Raw genomic sequence first — 19,083 nt, 5'->3', positions numbered from 1 at the left:
AAATTTCATTCTTATCATAACAGAAGTGTCATTTTTATAAAATCAGAGTGAATGGGAAATTTGGAATGACACTTGAGACTCCATGTAATTTTACTGATTTTATTAATACTTAATTCATAAGTAAGAACAACAGAGAAATATTTCCTATGTTTCTGAAAACACAGGCATTTAGACATAAAGAAAACCTTAGCTTTCACTTATCCAAGCTTCTCATTTCACTGGGAAAGAAAATGAGGCTCTGAGAGGTTTGCTCAGGAAGTTAGCTGAAAAGTCAAATCAAGTCTTTGGACTCACAGTCCACAGGTAAAATACTACCCTGTACACTCTGTGTTTCACCTTCCATTATTAGTCATGTGCAAATCTTCTACAAATCGTTAAAGTAACTGTCAATTCTTTTATTTCTAGAAAACTAATCCTACTTGATTCTAACACTGTTAATAAGATGACACTTTGCTGTATGTCATCTGAAAATGATGTTGAAAATCTTAAAACTGTCTCATTACATAGAAAACACTACAAAGGAAACGAAAAACTTATGCAAATATTCCCAAAATATAATATGACTTCTGTGCCTGACTGTAAGACATGCAGCATGTTATAAGTAGGCAATTACTTGGGATTCTGAACCTTATAGAAGACTTTTTTCTATGGGCAATCTTTTATAACAGAGACGTGGCACTTGAGATACTGAGGTCAGTGATACAAGTATGCTATGGAATCAAAAGACACAGGCATTCCTTGAACACCTCCTCCTTCCCCTGTGCGCCTATCCCCATTCCTTTGCTCAAGCTGCCATTTTCCAACCTAAATGCCTTCGTCTCCCATCTATGGTGGGCAATATCCTTACCATCCTTCAAGTTTGTCCTCTCTCCTTCTCCTAAATCATCTTACCCTTCGGTAGTTTGCTAATGATAGTTATTATGTTCTTTGACATATATTTATTTGCAAACCTGTCTTACATACTCCCTTTTTTTAAGAACAGAAGTTCATTCTAGGCCAGCATAGTGCATGCAATATATGGTTATTGAGTTAAACAAAAAAACGAGTGAAACTTAGGGCAAAAGGATTCTAAATTTATAACATATCTGTTCTCTTCAAAATATGACTTATCACTTTCCTTTGAAAGTACATGTAAATGGCCATATTAAAGTGATCTATGAAGAGAAGGCAGCAACACATAAAATGCTTAAGATATTGTTAAGTGGAAAAAGCAAAAACCAAAATTACATCTATGCTATGTTTACTACTTGAAAATATTATATATGCATATGGACAAAAAGTAGAAGGTAAAACAGAAAAATGAAAACAATTTGCTCTGTTGGGTGGTGGAATTATTGGCTTCTGTGAATGTGTCTATGTTTATACAATATTTTTTTAAATGTATACATATGTAGTAATTAGTAATATTTATACTGGATATTGGTACTAATATTTATAAAAAAAAAAGCATCTGTAGCTGTCCTATGTCTAATACCACTCAGTTTGCCGGCCTGCATGGAAACATATTCAAAGAACTGCTGCCACCTGGTAGTCACCATAATTGCAGACTTGGTAATCAGAGAAGATAACCGGTAAGGTTAGAAGGCTGGGTCAACTTTTAAGGTCAAAATAAGCATGCACAAATTTTTTAAGGACCGAAATATGAATCATCCACTGAAATTGAAACACGGCAAAAACTGTATTTCTTTAGGACCAATAGTTGATGAATCTTATGACTTCCTTAAAACACAAAAATATTTCTTGACTTCACTTTATAGTTTTATATTCCTATCCAAAGGCACACATTTATTTCTAAATATTTATCCCATAAGGTATATTATTTCTAAAATGGCTTGTTTTGTTTCTTATTTGTGCCCTTATCTCTAAATAGCCCTATATTGCTACTTTCATATATATTGTTTCTGTGCATATTTGATTTTTTAAAAAATATATTATTATGGTGAATAGCATCATCATCTTTGCTGGAAAATCAAATGACTTTTTTGAACATACGAATTTCCATGGTGGTTTTATGAATGAGATATACATATACTGCCACCTAAAACCATGGCCCAAATCATTATTAAAGTTACTAATGCTAAATGCCCCAAGGATCTGCAACTTGGTATTATTCACTGGATTGATTTGGAACTGTTTCTTTGTTCAAAAAAATCAAACTCAATTTTTTACTGCTAATTTTCTGAACTTACAAACATAATTATAATCTTAAATGGAGAAATTAACTTTATTTGGTGTTTTAGAAAAATAGTAAGTTGATAACATTTTATAAAATGGAGATATTTTAAATTATTTATGAAATCCTATTTGTTCCATTCAAGCATCACACAGCACAAGAACAAAAGAAGCTGATTTATTAGACATATGCCAGGGTGAAGAATTTTCTCAGAATTCTTGGTTAGCCTGTGATAAGAACACAAATTTATCTAAGTATGATGAACAATGCTTTAGGGCATACTTAGGGAAGATGCTATTTAAAAAAAAAAAAAGCTTTATTGCATCACACACATGGAACCAGATTCTCCCTCTTATGGGCTGTAGCCAGCATGAAGTTCACACTACATTAATTTGCACTTGTCGATATGCTACTTTGCAAGTATTTTTAAGGCATGTTCAAATGTGTACTCTGTCTCTTAAACTAGAATATAAACCCCCTAAGGGCAGGACCTGGGTCTTCTAGTTATCACCCCACAGTGCCTAGCATTCTGGTCTGGGCAGGCCAAGCCCTCTCGAATGGCTGTGGTCTGAGTGAGAAGCAGGGAAACGAATGTGCTAAGCCTCCAGCACTGAAAGACGGTGTGAAGAACACTGGAGAGCAACTCTGTCATCACCAGGACCAAGTGATTACATGTACTAACGGCATGCCCAAGTGGCCCAATCCCAGTCATTTTTTAGAGATAGAAGTGAGACTGCAGGTGGTAGTTGGATAGTTTCTGAAATCTAGCTCTCAGAAGCCATCCATTATCTCAATATATTCCCCAAAAGCCTTCTGAAGAGAGTATACAGCATTACAGACACATAAGAGAGAACAGAGACGAACAGGATTTTTCTTTAATCTGTAGTTGCTAAATTACGAGTAGAAAAGACAAATATCACTACTAGCCAGTTTAACACATACAGTGAAATATTCCTAGGATGTTTCCAGAATCAAATAAAAGACAATGGACCTCAGAGGTCCATTAGCTGGGTCTTTAGGTAAAGCATATTACTGCTACCGTTTAAAACTAAAAATTTCAGGGAAGAAACTTCCATGGCCTGTTGTAGCAATCTATTTCAATCTTCTTACTGTCAGAAAGTTATTTCAGGCTGCTGTGATTTCCAGTTGCTGTGATTAAATCTCTTTGTTCTTATTCTATCCATACTAAAGACTGAGAACAGGTGTTTAACTTTCTCCTTGAAATTATCTGTCAAGTCCTTAAAGACAGTGAAGCAATGCTTTAGTCTTCTCTAAGTAGAAAGGTACAATTCTTCAACTTTTCTTTATTACTTTTATTTCTCTGGCCTTACGTAGGACTTAACCTTTAGGACGTGTTGGGCTTCCTCTCATATTTACACAAAGCCATACAAAATAGCTGTACTACTCCCAACAATCTAATTCATTCAACTGAACTTAGGAAATAACTCCTGTGTTGATACAGTCCACATTTTTTAATGTCAGCATTAAAGTGTGGCGTCATACTGCTGTAGGTACGAGCAACACTCAAACCTTTTTTTGTGCTAATTTTCTAGCCAAAATTTTCTGATCTATTTCTTTTGTGTATGTGCTCTAGCCTTAAATATTTGCTTTGATTACCCCCTTCAGGTAATTTTGAACTTCAACGTTTCCTACTCAGTATTAGCCACAACTCCAAAGTTATAAATTACACAATACTGATAAGAAAGTCTTTTTATCTCTGAAAGAAATTGAACCAACCTAAAAATGTTGTAATATAAAACAATTTATTTATGTATATGTGTGTTCTCATCCAAGCCAGTTTTTAAGCCATGTGCCACTAATAATAAGATAATAAGACTATAACCAATCATATATTCACCTGCTGATGCCATTAGATGATTAAGAGACCAGGGATCAGGCACGTTTTCTGTATTTCAAAATACTCTAAAACCATTAAGTTATAATTTAAGATTGATAAGTCTTCAATCTCAGAACTCCACACTCTAGCAGGGCAGGGGAAACAAAGTTTTATCTTTATACTCAGGGCACGGGTTGGCAAGCTTTTTCTCTAAAGGCTCAGATAGTATTTCAGTCATGGTGGGCTATGGGGTCTCTGCCACAACTTCTCAGCTCTGCTTTTGTAGCAGGAAAGCAGCCGTAGACAATACATCAGCAAATGAGTGTCGCTGTCCTCTTCTACAACTTTATTTGTAAAAACAGACTGCAGGTCAGATTTGGCCCATACTCTGTAGCTGGCCAGCCTTCTTTTACAGATACAGGACACCTGTGCATGTTAAACACACACTCATATCTGCATATGTAAGTAGGAGTATATATGTGTGCGTTAGCACACCAAATCTCTGTCTGCCTATCCCCATAGCCATGGTGGCTTCTTGGGCATGTGATCAGTGTGCTCATACAGGGCCCTGTGTTTAGAAGGGCCCTGAACTTGCAGTTTAATGCTCTGTGGTCAACGTCTTAAAATTCTTAATGATTTTATATTGGAATTTGTGTTTTATAGGTGAAGTCTGATGGTACAATGGAAGCCCCACTCACATCTGTGGTCTTGTCTCTCCACTGACTCATGGCAGCCCTGGGGCACTTCTTGGACACTTGTTCCCTTCCAGCTTCCTCTTCCTGGCCCCTGCCTTGGGACCTTGCTGCTCTCCATGTTGGGTGGGACCAGGTCATGGCAGTGTTAGGGGGAGGCATTCATTCTGCCGTTATCCTTTACCTCTGGCAAGAGCCTGGATGTGAGCCTGGGAAAGGTTGGGTTGAGTGTGTACACCCCTAATGCCTGAGGGTAGGACATGGAGTTGACTATCCCTCCTCCCGCCTGGAAGCACTACAGCACACTCAACGGACTCAGCATGGAGCCTCTGCCCACTCTGACCCCTGTACCAAGTGTCTCCCTATGTGGAGGCTGCAGTCTCTAGGGGGCTGCCCAGCTGACCACCTTGGGATGGAGAAGACTGACTCTCTCCCCTCCCCACCAGGGCATGGTGTATGGGTTCTGTGGCTAGTGACATGGAGAACCTAGAAACCATGGATTCATCTGTACACTCAGTCATGGGGCACCTATGGGGGTCTGCGTTCCCCCCACCATGAATATCCCTGTGCTGGAGGGAGTCCAACATTAAATAGCAAATAAAAACACCACGACATTCAGAGGGAGGGAGGAAGAGGGAGAAGGGGAGAGAGAGAGAGAGAGAGTGAGAGAGAGAGAGGAAAGGCTGCCTGCAGGAGAAAGGAAAACATTTTGTAATTCAGTACCTTTAACATCACTTTTTTCCTGCTTTTTGAACAAAGGGCCCTGTGTTTTCATTTGGTACTAGGCCCTGATCAAAGATTAGGGGCTGTAAAGAATCATCTTCTGAGACTCATCTACCAAAATGGAAGCTAATAAAGAAAATTCCACTTATGCATCACTCATTTCAGAGTCAGCTAACCTTCATACCGCCAGGGTAATAACAGGTTTCCTGCAGTCTTCCTAAATGTTGAATGTAAGGCTCTGAAATTAATTATGTATTTTGGATTTCAGACTAAGGGCCTCCTTTCAGAATATGATGATTGGGGTTGCTGCAAGGTAGCCATTTCCTTCAGACAGTTTGCTACAGGATTAACTCATTTCCTTAGAATGGTGATGAGGTACTTTATAAATGTAAAGCACAATCAAAACATTATGCATGAAATTTATTGATAACAACAAAGAAAGTTGAAACTTTTCTAAGATTTCCCTTTATTTCCTATTAGAGAAGGTAACACCATAACATTCTAACATACAAAAACGTAGGTTTCCCTGATTTGAATAAACTAACTGTAAAACAAACACTGTAGAGATGGTATTTGAATATGGGTTGGGCATTATAGGATATTAAAGAATTATTAATATTTTTAGGTATGATGATGACATAGTGATTGTGAAAAAAAATCCTTCGTAGATGCACACTGAAGCATTTATGGGTAATAACACAATGTCTGAGATCTGCTTTACATACTTCAGCAAAAGCAGAAGAGAGGGAAGACAGAAGAGGAAGAGGAAGAGAAGATGGAGAAGAAAAGGATGACAAAGATGACAAAGAAGATGAAGATGACAATGAAGGTGAAGATGAAGGAGAGAAAAAAATGTGAGGTAGATGGAATAGGATTGGCAAAATGACGAGCCTAGGTGATGGAGATGTGGGAATTCATTATAATAGTCTCTTTATCTTCATATATGTCTTTAAATTCCCATAATGGAGTGTGTGTATATGTATAACTGTTGCCTACAAAAAATTTCTAATAAAAATCAGGGCACAGATTTTTCATTCTCCTTCATACCAAATGTCTTTTTTTTTTTTTTTTTTTTAGTGCCGGAAGCATCCTCTGAGGCTGACAGGAGCTCTCTAAACTGAAGAGATACAAAGGAGTTGATGGGAAGGATAATCCGCCCATCAGTTCCTAACACATTAAAAAAAAAAAAAAGAAAAGGAGAAAATGGGAGGAAGAGATTGCCATTGTTACTCTCCTAACCTTTCCTTCTAATTATGCCAGAGTCAAGGCTTGGGTCACAAGGAAAATGATTTGGGTGGTCAACCATTTGCCCTATTTTGTATACATCAAAAAGCTCTTGTTCTCACCACATTCCAATCTGACAGGTTCCCATCTACTTTAAAAATGTAAGAAGCCAGATTAACAAAAATATAAATAAAATGACTATATTACAAGGAACCCCCCTTTTTTGTAAACATAGAGATAGCCTTCTTGTTATTCTGAATTGCATGATATGTAACACTTTAAAAGTAAAATACGCTTTATATTATTATAGGTACTTCAGATAAACATTCAACATGCCCAGCTTTTAAAAGTTAAATGTAAATTTCTCTCTTGAGTGCAGATGGTGGCCAAGCAAAGTAGCTCTTCAGTCATAAAGACAGAAGGTCAGGTCACGGCTGAAAGACCAAAGAACAATTGCTGCTTTGCTACTCCAGATCATCAATGGAATGAGACACCACTACTTTCTTTTTTTTTGAAACTGTCTATTCAATACAAAATAGTTACAAGGAATACGTATAAGATTTCCTCAAATTATGTCCAAGAAAAAATACTAATAAGCACATCACATCTCTGACATCCTAAAAAGGCACATCTCTATCTAAAAATAATACTAAAATCATTATAAAAACTGTCAGTGTTTCACTATTTAGCAGGAAATATTTACAAATGAAAACTGCTCCTTTTATAATCCTGCAACTTTAGCCTCCACCTCATTAGTGGTTAATTAAAATGAGATATAGCACTAAAAGACAAATATTACAAATACTTCTACACATGCTATTCATTTACAAGGGATATTATAATCTTATTATTCCTATAGTGTTCTTTCCCCTAGAATATTAAAATGTAATTTTGAAATAGCTCAGAGACACTTCCTTACTGTATTTTTCCAGTTAGTCCAAAATGTTATGCTGGCAGATGCTACAGAATAACAGAAAAGGTATATAATAATGCGTGAGCATGCCAATATGATACTTTTTTTAAAAAGTCGTATAATATATCAGAAAAGGAAAGTTCTGTGTCGGTTAGTAATCCTAGATCTTCAGTTCCTGATAGAAAGGATTTTTAATTCCACTATCAGGCACGCCCCCAACTGGATGGAATGAAATATCAACAGTTTCATTATTTGTACATGTTAACAAGGAAAATTCTTCTGAAAATTTAAAACTCTTTAGAACACTTTGAATATAGTGATACAAAAGCATAATTTGATTTTGGTTGTTTGGATTTTAATTTAATGCCAGGGATTTCAGCTACAACTTGAAAAACTTTTTGTACTAAATTTCATTATCACTTTCATTTTCAATACTTTTCCCAATTGTCTTTGCATCATTTGCATAGAAGAGTTGATTGGGTTGAAAGGGAGATATGTTGGAAAATACGGTAAAAAGTGTTGAACTAGAAATATATTTCAAAAAAATTTATTTAGGACTACTCACTTTTAAACCATAGTGATTTCTTTAAAATAATGACACTGAGAACTCAGTCTTATTTTAATTGAATAGATTTCTCAACCTGCTTTCACTGAATAAAAAGAATGAAAGCGTTCAATGTTTTGTACTATAACAAAATTAGAAAATCAAAAGTCAGCCTATTAGAACTGCCTCTCTAAAAACTTTATCCATGTTGTCAATTAAAATTGAAGTATCTACATGATCTCAACAAAGATATAATGTAAAACATCTGTTCAAACTGAAATTGAAGTAAGTAGCAGTTTTTTTCCTAACATTTCCAATTTTACTGTATTTAGGTTTCCTGAGCAAACGTATTCATGGTTATCTTAGTTAAAACTGGTTTCACTCTGCCAACGATCAATTTGATTGACATATTTACATATCAACTCATCTCATCTCACAAATTTTAAACTTTTTCACTTAAAATTGGATTCAAGTTGGCATCTTTAAAGAACTTTATGTACATATATTTTAGGTTCAAAATGAACATTAGAACATTTTCTTTTACTTTTGTAAGTAATAGATACACATATCCAAATGTATATTTATGACCTGTCAGATTGTAATTTCATATGCATGCAGTTGTATTCGCACAATTTCATGTGAAAGGTGATAATTTTAGGCAACTGTAGATGAAATTCTTTTAACAGTATAAATTGGATCATTCCATTAGTTAGAAACAATATAATAGAAATGAATGACTTAGGAATAAAACCATAACCATTTCAGAAAAAAACATTAGTTATGTCTTTAATTGCTGCAGTTACGCTTGTATCAAATCTTACCTGATCTTTAATTTCAAGATCCCTTTTAGTTTTTGTTCTGTACTCTCTGTGCTCCTTTTCTGCCTCATCCTTCTCCATTTTGGTTTTATTCAATTGATAGCGCATTTCTCCACACACCTGTTAGATTATAAAAACTAGATCAATAGCTGCTGGAATCTACCAGGCAAGGCCTGCAATTAGATCTTTTGGTGCCCCCTAGAGGTCATATAAATAAAACACAATAGAACTTTTCTAAGAATGGCATTTTCTATTAGCATATTCAATATATTCTGTTAAGATGTGGAGGCAGTATCAGATGTTATTGAGTCTTACAATTTCAAATGACAGATAAAGAAATGCATAACCAGGGAATTTAAATGATATATACAAGATTTTTCATGTAAAATAATAGTTTCAATTGCATATTATCTAAAATGCACTATCATCTTGCTTTTAACTAGGTAAAATTAGTAATTAAAATATTAAGCTATGTCATTATTCATTCAAATTGTCATGGTTATACAGATACTCTATATTAAAAACTTTCCTTTAAACTCTTTATCAGTTAGGCTTTTATTTAAGGAAATTTATAAAGGTATTTTTCTCTCTGCTAATAGACTATATTATCAATATTTATGAGTAGAGTATTACCCAGCTGGTATTTACCGTAGGCTTTGCAGATTATGTCAATCTTACCATGCACAATACTATGTATTTAAATTAAGAAAGTTAAAAGTCATAGACTGCAACTAAGCCCACTCTGCTTTTAAAATAGCTATGGCATTCAACATAAAATGAAAATACACATGTAAGTGAAATGACTTTAACATATTGTTAAATAATAAACACACTCAGTATCTTAAAATTGTGTATCATTCTTTATGTAATCTTTTTTTTCAATCCAGGGCATCTACAGACAGATAAATACATTTGGAAAATACAACTAGCAGATAAATCTAAATAAAGAAGTTATTAACTTTTGAGATAACTGAGAACTTGTAGAGAGATCAAGTAATACAAACATCTGCTAAGTCAGCTTCTAAGTTACAAATACAAGTTTTTAAAAATCATGTATCATCTAATGGCTATACCTGTTTGAGACTTCACAATTTTGGTAGTTCTCCAAAAATGATCATTAGAATTTTAGAAATTAGTTTCATCATTATTGAAGTATTAGAATCTTATTAAACCTATATGCATTTCCTATGTTCAAATAAAAAATATGTTAAAAATAAACTAATCTGTGTTCAAAAATTATAGTGACAAGACAGAAGAAAAAGTCAGTAAGCTTCTCCCCAGTGACCCTCAGAAAGCTAAAAAAAGAGTAAAATTACTACAAATTGTATCTGAAATTCAAATACCTTCAATGTGCAAGAGTTGCTCCTTCCCCTTTCAAAAATATTACTAATTCACAAAAAGTTACTAAAGCTAAATAAAATTTAAAAATTAAGAATTACAGAAAAAAATTAGAGGAGGCCTAATTGACTTTCTTCACTATTCCAATCTATTTGATTTACATATAGGAATAAAATTTAAAGACCCCAATTATAATACCAGAACATAACAGTTATACAACCATGGTGTTTAAAACCCAACACCAGTACAAAATTATTATACATAATAAATATCTAAGCATTAGGTCCTGTTTAAAATGATTGTACCCCTTAATTTTATTTTTAAAGTTTCCTTGCCTAATTTCAGTTTAAAATGCATTTGCTAAGTTTATCTGTAACACTTAAATTTCATCTAAAATAAATGAACAAATTAAATTTAACTAGAATTATATTATCCCAGGGTTGGAAGCAGGCTTAAGGCACTCCTCTGATGCTTGAGTCCTTTTGGACAGTTCTAAAGACAAGTAATCATTCTTTACTGTACCATATTTCAACAGAAAGTTCTCTCCTTATAATGAACTGAAAATCCTCATCATACCTTTCACCTATCAATCCAGGTTAACCATTTCCATCTCTCTGCAGCAGTTCCCTTACTTCTACCCCTACCTCCATACAAACATCAATTATATTGGCAAATACGGTATTTTAAGCTTCTACATTAGCTAGCTTGAATTTTAGAAAGCAAATGAAGAACTATATAAATTCAAGGAAAAAAAAAGAAAAAATAGGCTTCCTTTCCTAATATATATTAAAGTTAATTTAAATTACTGAGTTATAAAACAATAATGGCATTAAAAATGTGTCCAAATTTAGGAAAATATGTTCAGAAGTAAAATGCAGTATGAAATGGGTATGCATTTTAATAAAATCATCTGTGTATGTACTGATGAAAAATAAATTGATTTAATTTATTACATCATGCATGTCCATATTTAGTGACTTAGTTTTAAAGCAATGATTACTGAAATCTACACAGACTTCTAGTGTTTCTTAAACATGTACCTTAGCCAGTTAAGATCATTAAGCATTTTAGCTCTTGGTTCACAAGTTTGTGATGCCCATAGTGCAGACACAGTGATACCACAGTGTAAAGTATAAATTTAAGGACCAACAGAATAAGAAGTTGTAGTATTAGAATCTTGATTTTAGAGAACAGGTCTGAAAGAATGAGAGATGGAGAATTATGTTAAGCACACTTTTCATGTTATAAATAAATACATGTCTTTTAGTATTATTGTGAAGACCAAACTTATGCAAAAAATTACTCCTAGTTGACTAATTCAGATGTACAAGTTTTATCAGGTATTCAATAATTAAAGTAATAAAACTTGTTAATTTACAGTTTTGTCTCAGCAACTTAATCCTTAACTCTTTGAGGACATTATTTGTGTCTAATTCATCTTTGTATTTGCAGCACCCAGAAAAGGGCCTGCTGATAATAAGTAAATGTCTGCTGAATGACCATTATGTGGACCTTTATTATCTTGAAATAACAAAATTTTTATACCCCAGACTTCTTTTTGAGCTTTTAACACTAGGAAAAAATTTTCAACTAAAATATTTAAGTAATTAGTAAACTAAACTCTCTCTTTGTACCTTTGTGACATCCATTTCCCGGGAAGCAAGCTGGTTTTGAATTTCCTCTAGTTGATTAACAGCTGAAATTTTCTCTCTTGTAATCTTTTCCACCTGAGCCTCCAGTTGGGCAATACTCTGAGATAGGGTCAACGTCTGTACGAGGAAAAAAAGTCCTAAGTGATAATGTCATTTGACAAAAATATTTTAAATATCTTGAATTAATAGAGTCTCAGCATGGACACTGGGCTCTCTCTGTAAGTCATTTCTCTGTGGATTGGGTATCTCCATTGCTCTGCATTCTCAATTCATCTCCCTTGACTATCACCTCACGTAATTTTCTTTTTTTTCTGGTGGTGAGAATTTTTAAGATTTGCTCTCTTAGCAACTTTCAAATACACAGTACAGTACTGTTAACTATAGTCACCATGCTTTTTAAATATTAAAAATAGAATCAATCAGCAGATATTAAGAAACTTCCATATGCTATACTAACCCTGTAAGAATACCGAAGTTTTATGTCCTTTAAGAATTTCTAACCACCTTATAAAGATATGCCTAATATCTGAAAAATTCAATAAGACTATAAAATAGTATTTTTTAAAAATACGAAGTATTTTAGAAATTTTGTACTATCGTAGAACCAAGAATAAAGGTGCTGAATTTATCCTCCATGCTAAAATATATTTCAAATTTTCTTGATATATTATTTCTCAACTAAAATTATTTACATGCACAGTACTTAACACATCACACTGTTTTTTGTTGTCTGTTTCCTCATTAGACTATAAGTTCCTCAAGAGCATGTTCCTCAACAGGTATATGTTTAACGTTTGATGAATGAATGAATCAGTAGAATAAATGGCTTTTCTGAGGGACTATATGGATATCAGGTTCTTAGTTTTTCTTCCCAGGGTCAGAAATGTTTTCTAGACCTTAGATTTAACCTTTATAGCTTTTGGTTTGCAATTAGATTTTACTCTGCTCCAGTAGGTCAAACTTTTCTAGGCTATTAATTTCTCATTTGTATTAGCAGTTTTAAAGTGATAAAGAAATGCTACCTTGCCCCAGATCAAAACATATGGAATAGCTATCAGTTTTTAATCAGCTAAAATAAAAACTGATAACAAATTTGAAATAATATTTGAAATCTGTCATTGTACACTAACATGGGTGTGAATTCAGTTTTACAACTGAAATCAATAACTAAAATTTTGTAATAAAAATCAAGATTACCTTTGTCAACTAATTAAAATTGACAACATGAAAATAATGAGCCCCAGTAGCTACTTTCTAATTTAGATGGTAGATGTATTAATTAACATTCCTGGGGATTGTGGAGAATTGTACATTTAACTTATGGCTGTTTACATGTCCTTCTTTCATCAAGAGATTGGCTACAAATCTAATTTGCACATAAAATTACTTTTACTAATGCCAAGCTACAAACTATCCTTATGCAGATTACAATCTGAAACAAAAATTAAAGGTCAAAAGAAGTTATATGTAACAAATCAAAAATATTAATTGAATTTTCTTAATTTAAAACTTCAAGTTCATGAGTAAGCATATTATGAATATGTAATTATAGCTTTTCTGGAACCATACAACAATAACAAACTTTAATTACCAGCTACTAAAAACCATAGATTACTTATTTATGTGGATCTATAGTAAACATATTAATATTGTGTGGTTTTTTTGAAGTGAATGGGCAGACATTTATTTTGCTAATGGTAAATTCTGAGTCAGTTTCTATAGCATGTAACAAATCATACACCTTCCATATGATTCCTTCCCTCTGCCACCCATCACTTCATTCCTCTGCCCACTACCTGTCTGCTCCCTTCTGTCACCCACTTCTCAAGGCCTCCCCTCCTGTTGTCACACCTTCTTTTTCTCCATGCCCACCATCTGGAAGTCAACATTACACTGCAGGAGCTTCTCCATCCACATCTGTTGCAGGGGCAGAAGTAACACAGACAGCTGCAACACTGCTGGATGTCCAGGGTGTTGACATCAGATAAGTCCTTTAAACTTTGACAGGGGCAAGCAAGAGACAAGGACACCCAGGATGGGAGAGCTTGATAGAAATCTCTACACTAAAGCAGTCCCTAGTGTACTGAACGTGGTATAAAGTGGCATTCCTCATAAAAAAAGGTACAAGAATTAAGGATTCTAGCAATGGCTATTATCAAGGGAACCAACTGAGAAAATACACAAACCAGAGGGGGCATTCAATAAATAGATGATTGAAGGACTGATTGAAGGAACAAACTTAGCGGTTTAGTGCAACCAAAGACCATTACTGATGCCAACAGGCAAACTCACAGCAAGAACTGTTCATGGGGGAATGATTCAAAATCTGTCTAGGTAGAAGGCATCTGCTCTCCTAGAGCTTCCCACACAAATGAAATTTTTAAGCAGTAAGAGGAAAGGAAAGAAGAAAAATAATAAAAAGAAGGAAAGAAAATCTACAAGTCTCATGAGCATTCCTACCACTAGGAAAGCAGGGACACCTGCTCCAGCACTAACCATGAGAAGTTACAATATTATGATTAATTGTTCAAACACCCTATTAAATTAACTTCCTGTGCTAAGCAGTGTGATAATTTTATCTTTTAATTCCCTTTGGAAAGGAATGTATTGGATTAACTTTCAGTTGAAAAAATGAAAACTTAAGTAATGTTCCCAAGTTCATTTCAAGCTAATAAATAAAAAGTAAAGCTGGACTTTATATTAAAATTTGTCTGCTTTTACTAACACAAAGGTCCAAGAAATCTACCCAATAGGGCTAATTCTCTCTTTCACTAGAGTAAGAATAATAGCCACAAGCTAAAATTTGTTAAATGGTCTAACCTAAGCCAGGTATTATATTAGGTACTTTCAAAACATTATCTCATTTAATCCTATCAATTCCTTGAGTAGATCAACCAAGGATCTACTACTCTGAAATTTGGAGAGGTTAAATGAATTGTTCAAGGTCACATAAAGGTCAATTTGGATTCAACACTAAATCCTTTTACTTCAGAGCTTCTTTCTGCCATTTTCTGTGAGAGTACTTGCTTCAGTGCTAGGATCACTTTCAGCTCTTTATTCATACATCTTTATTTAGGGCAGGATCTTCAGATTAAATGTCAAATAAGGCTTAATGGAGGCAAAAAGAAAAAAAGGACTCAGACTCAGAAATGCATTGTAGGACTTCCCTGGTGGCACAGTGGTTAAGAATCTGCCTGCCAGTGCAGGGGACATGGGTTCGATCCCTGGTGGGGGAATATCTCACATGCCGCGGAGCAACTAAGCCCATGAGCCATAACTACTGAGCCGGCACTCTAGAGCCCGCGAGTCACAACTACTGAGCCCGCGTGCCACAACTACTGAAGCCTACGTGCCTAGAGCCTGTGCTCCGCAACAAGAGAAGGCACTTGAGAAGTGTCAATGAGAAGCCCACGCACCGCAACAAAGAGTAGCCCCCGCTCGTCACAACTAGAGAAAGCCCACGTGCAGCAATGAAGACCCAATGCAGCCAAAAATAAATAAATGAATAAATAAATTTTAAAAAAAGAAATGCATTGTATTTCTGTTAACACTTTCATTCATGAAATAATTATCAGTTTAAGAAAGTTATACATAAAAGCACCTGGAATATTCCCTGGCACAGTTCAGACTTCCTTTATTTCTTATCAGGAATTCTCATCAACATATTTTTACATAGTAGAACTACTCAGCAAGGCAAAAGTTTCCACTAAACAACCCAGAAAAAAAGTCTCCTAGGCATGAACAGTAGCTGATCTTTGCTCTTGATGCCATTCATTCTCTCTCTCAAAGCTCAGTGTGCAACTTTACCTCCCTCCATATCTTACTCATGTTGGTACATCTCCCCCACACTCTGCATTTCTAAATCCTGCCTGTTTTCTTGAAGCTCAGTTAAAATGCCACCTTCTCCACCAAGCGTTCCATGATCTCTTGCAGACAGAAATCTGTTCTGATCCTCTGAACTCTCAGTATTTTAGTCATGCCTTTCCAATGGCATGGAGTCTTCTTCCTTCCATTTGTATTCCCCTTGTATTCATTCAATAAATATATACTGAACACATTTTATGTGGGAGGAATGTGGCCATAAGGCAATAAGGATGTTAACAAACCATATATGCAAGGGAATCATAGTAAATTAGGGGAGATAATTCAATAAGACTTTGCAATACATTGAGTTATTGAAGCCCATAGGAGGGGCTCCCAAAAATTTATCATTGGGAGACTGTGAGAAGAGGTGGTATCGAGAACTCTGAAGGATCAGTCAGAGAGGCCAGAGGAAGATTCCTCTAGGCAATGGGGGTGAGGTGGGGGGTGTGGGGATGGGAGGGGAGGGGCAAAGCCCTGAAAAATCCTGAAATGAAAAAACAGTATGGCAGACTGGCATGTTTGCACATTTGAGGAAGTGCCAGTAGATCAGTATGGTGGTAATACAAGGAAGAAAAGAGAAGGGAGATGAGACTGGAGAACCAAAGAGAGGGAAAAAATGTACAATCTTTATGCTATAGTAAAAGATCGGGTTATAGAGAGACAAGAAAGGATTTTAAAACAAGAGACTGACATACTGACGTGTTCATTTTAGGAGGATCATCCTTGGATCTTTGGGTAAGAGAAGAGATAAGGAGGTGAGACTAGAAGCAAGGGGCTTCTACCACTTGGGGCTGTAGGAATCACCCAAGGGTGAGACATGGAGAGCAGTGGGATGGAGAGACAGGGCAATGTAAAATCGGTAAGGGCCTGAAACTCTAGAACTTGGTGACTTGATGTACAGGGTGAGGGAGAAGGAGGCAATCAAGGATGACAGCAAGATTTCTGAGTTGGGCAAATGGATGAATGAATAGTAGTTCTACTATGAGAGGGAAGATGGGAAGTGCAGCTGGTTTGGGGGCTCACTAGAGAGCTAAAGATTTAGGAATCAATACCATACATATGAAATTAAAGCCACAGTACTGCTAAAGACATCTAAATCTAAAGCTCTCTGCTAAACTCTAGAACCTCCTATCAAGGTGCTTTCTGGATGTGTCTCCTTCATTATCTCAAAGGCAGCTTAAACTCAGAGTAACCTAAAAGGCACACATCATCATTCTCCCAAAACAAGAATATGATTCAGGGCTTCCCTGGTGGCGCAGTGGTTGAGAGTCCGCCTGACGATGCATGGGACGCGAGTTCATGCCCCGGTCTGGGAGGATCCCACGTGCCGCGGAGCGGCTGGGCCCGTGAGCCATGGCCGCTGAGCCTGCGCGTCCGGAGCCTGCGCTCCGCAACGGAAGAGGCCACAACGGTGAGAGGCCCGCATAGCGCAAAAAAAAAAAAAAAAAAAAAGAATATGATTCAGAGAAATCAAAGAAACAGAACCTTTTAAGGAGAATAAGAACGAAAAAATATTCACTAAAAATAGCACAAGGAGGTCTCCAGTGAACACAGCAATAGTAATTTCATCGGCTATGGGCACAGAAGCTGAAATGTAGTGGTCTGAAGAGTGAATGAGCGGTAAGAAAATGAAGATAACATGTATGGACAAATCTTTCAAGAAACTTGACTATTAAGGGGAAGAGTAAAGAGGGATATGGAATTACTAAGGTGGCTTCCAGCCTTGGCCACACATTGGAATCACCTGGACAATTTTTTTAAAATACTGACCCCTAGATCCTACCCTCAGATATTCCCCCATAATTCGTTTGGGATGCAGATTGGGCAATGAGAGTTTTGGAACTTCTGTGTAGCCAAGATTGAGAATGACTTGATAGAAGAAAGATTGGTTTCTTTCAACAGGTGAGAAAAGTTTGAGACTATTTTCCTGGTGATAAGGAAAAGGCTATAGTGAAGGACAAAGGTTGAAGATTCAGAAGAGAGTGGGGAACTAATGGAAATAGGTCACTGAGGTGGTGGAAGGGGATGGGATTCAGAGCAAGAGGAAAGGATTAGGATTAAGCCACTCCCATTCTGACACGGTTGCAGTACAGGTGAAATTTTACTTTAGGCAGAGGTGGGGGGGGATAAATAAGGTGATTACCATCTAATGGCTGTCAACTTTCTTCGTTAGGGAAGTAAGGCTCTCTGCCGAGAATGAGGGGAGAGGTGGTATGGTAGAGAATTTGAGAGGAATAAAACTGATTTGAAATAGTTCTTGAAAAATGTGTCTTAGATACCAACACTTCCCACCTAGACTACTATAATTACCTCCCACCTGATCTCCAGGGGTTTATTCTGGTCCTCCTTCAAATCTATTGACAGATGATTTTTCTCAAATATAAATGGGATCACGACACTGCCCAATTTACTGCCATTCAATGGTTTCCCCTTCACTTTTGGATAACATTTAAAACCTTTCACATGGATTTTAAGACCATTCATGATTTGGTCCTTGCATACTTCTCCAAACTCATCTTCCACTACTCTGGCCCTTACTTCCTATGCTCCAGTCACCTGAGCCCTCTCTAAATTCCTAGAAAGTATGATGCTTTCTAGCTTCAGAGCCTTGGGAGTGTTGTTTTCCTGGGTCTGAAACTCTTCCCCTCAACTCTTCACCTGACCACTCCTACTCAACTCTTTTGAGCCTCATTTGCAAAACCTCTTTCTTAGGAAAGTCTTCCATGACTGCCCAGACTAAGTTATATTTGCCTGTTACACATTCTCATGGTACCCTATACCGTACCTTCATGCCTTTATCATAGTGGTAAAAACTCATTTGTGGAAGTATGTGTTTAATGTCTACCTCTCCCACAAGTCTATAAACTTCATGACGTAACTGCATTGGTCCTGTGACTACCACATTCCCAGGACCTCCAATTAATATCTGTTGAATCCTGAATGAATGGGAGAGAGAGGAATGCATAGGAGGACTGCTAGAAAGCACCAACAGAATGGTGGACATTGAACCATAAGTGTATGGTGGTGTCATCTGCAAGATTATAGGATTTTTCTTCACTAGCTGAGATCACCAATCCAGGTCAGAGAATGTAGATAACCAGACTGACCTATAAGTAGGTTTTGACAGGCACAATTTTTTTAAAAAAGGATAAGAAAACAAGGGAGTTTATCTTGGCTCAGGTAAGGTAAGACTTAAAACTCATTGGGCAGAATTTGTGATTTTTCTCTTTATATAGCCTTAGGCTTACACACTGCCTTGCACATGGCAGATACTCAGTAGATATTTGCTGAATGAGTTAATTACC

The 19,083-nt window shown here is 36.0% G+C and overlaps 1 protein-coding gene across 12 annotated transcripts in view; it reads right to left on the bottom strand.

Moving 5' to 3' along the window:
- SDCCAG8 (SHH signaling and ciliogenesis regulator SDCCAG8) overlaps positions 1 to 19,083 on the bottom strand; it is a 265,774-nt gene that overhangs the window by 160,907 nt on the left and 85,784 nt on the right. For all 12 annotated transcript variants that reach the window (XR_010941422.1, XR_010941421.1, XM_067729496.1 and 9 more), the window contains 2 exons: positions 11,897 to 12,031; positions 8,928 to 9,044 (listed from right to left, as the gene is read on the bottom strand). Coding sequence is in view for 10 of the 12 variants with exons in the window: in XM_067729496.1 (XP_067585597.1) it covers positions 8,928 to 9,044; positions 11,897 to 12,031 (252 nt within the window). In the remaining 2 variants the exon portion in view is untranslated. The remainder of the gene's footprint in view (positions 1 to 8,927; positions 9,045 to 11,896; positions 12,032 to 19,083) is intronic.

This window comes from Pseudorca crassidens, chromosome 2 (genome assembly GCF_039906515.1).
Source record: "Pseudorca crassidens isolate mPseCra1 chromosome 2, mPseCra1.hap1, whole genome shotgun sequence".
Classification (NCBI taxonomy): Eukaryota; Metazoa; Chordata; class Mammalia; order Artiodactyla; family Delphinidae; genus Pseudorca; species Pseudorca crassidens.
This window is presented reverse-complemented; position numbering and strand designations above follow the sequence as displayed.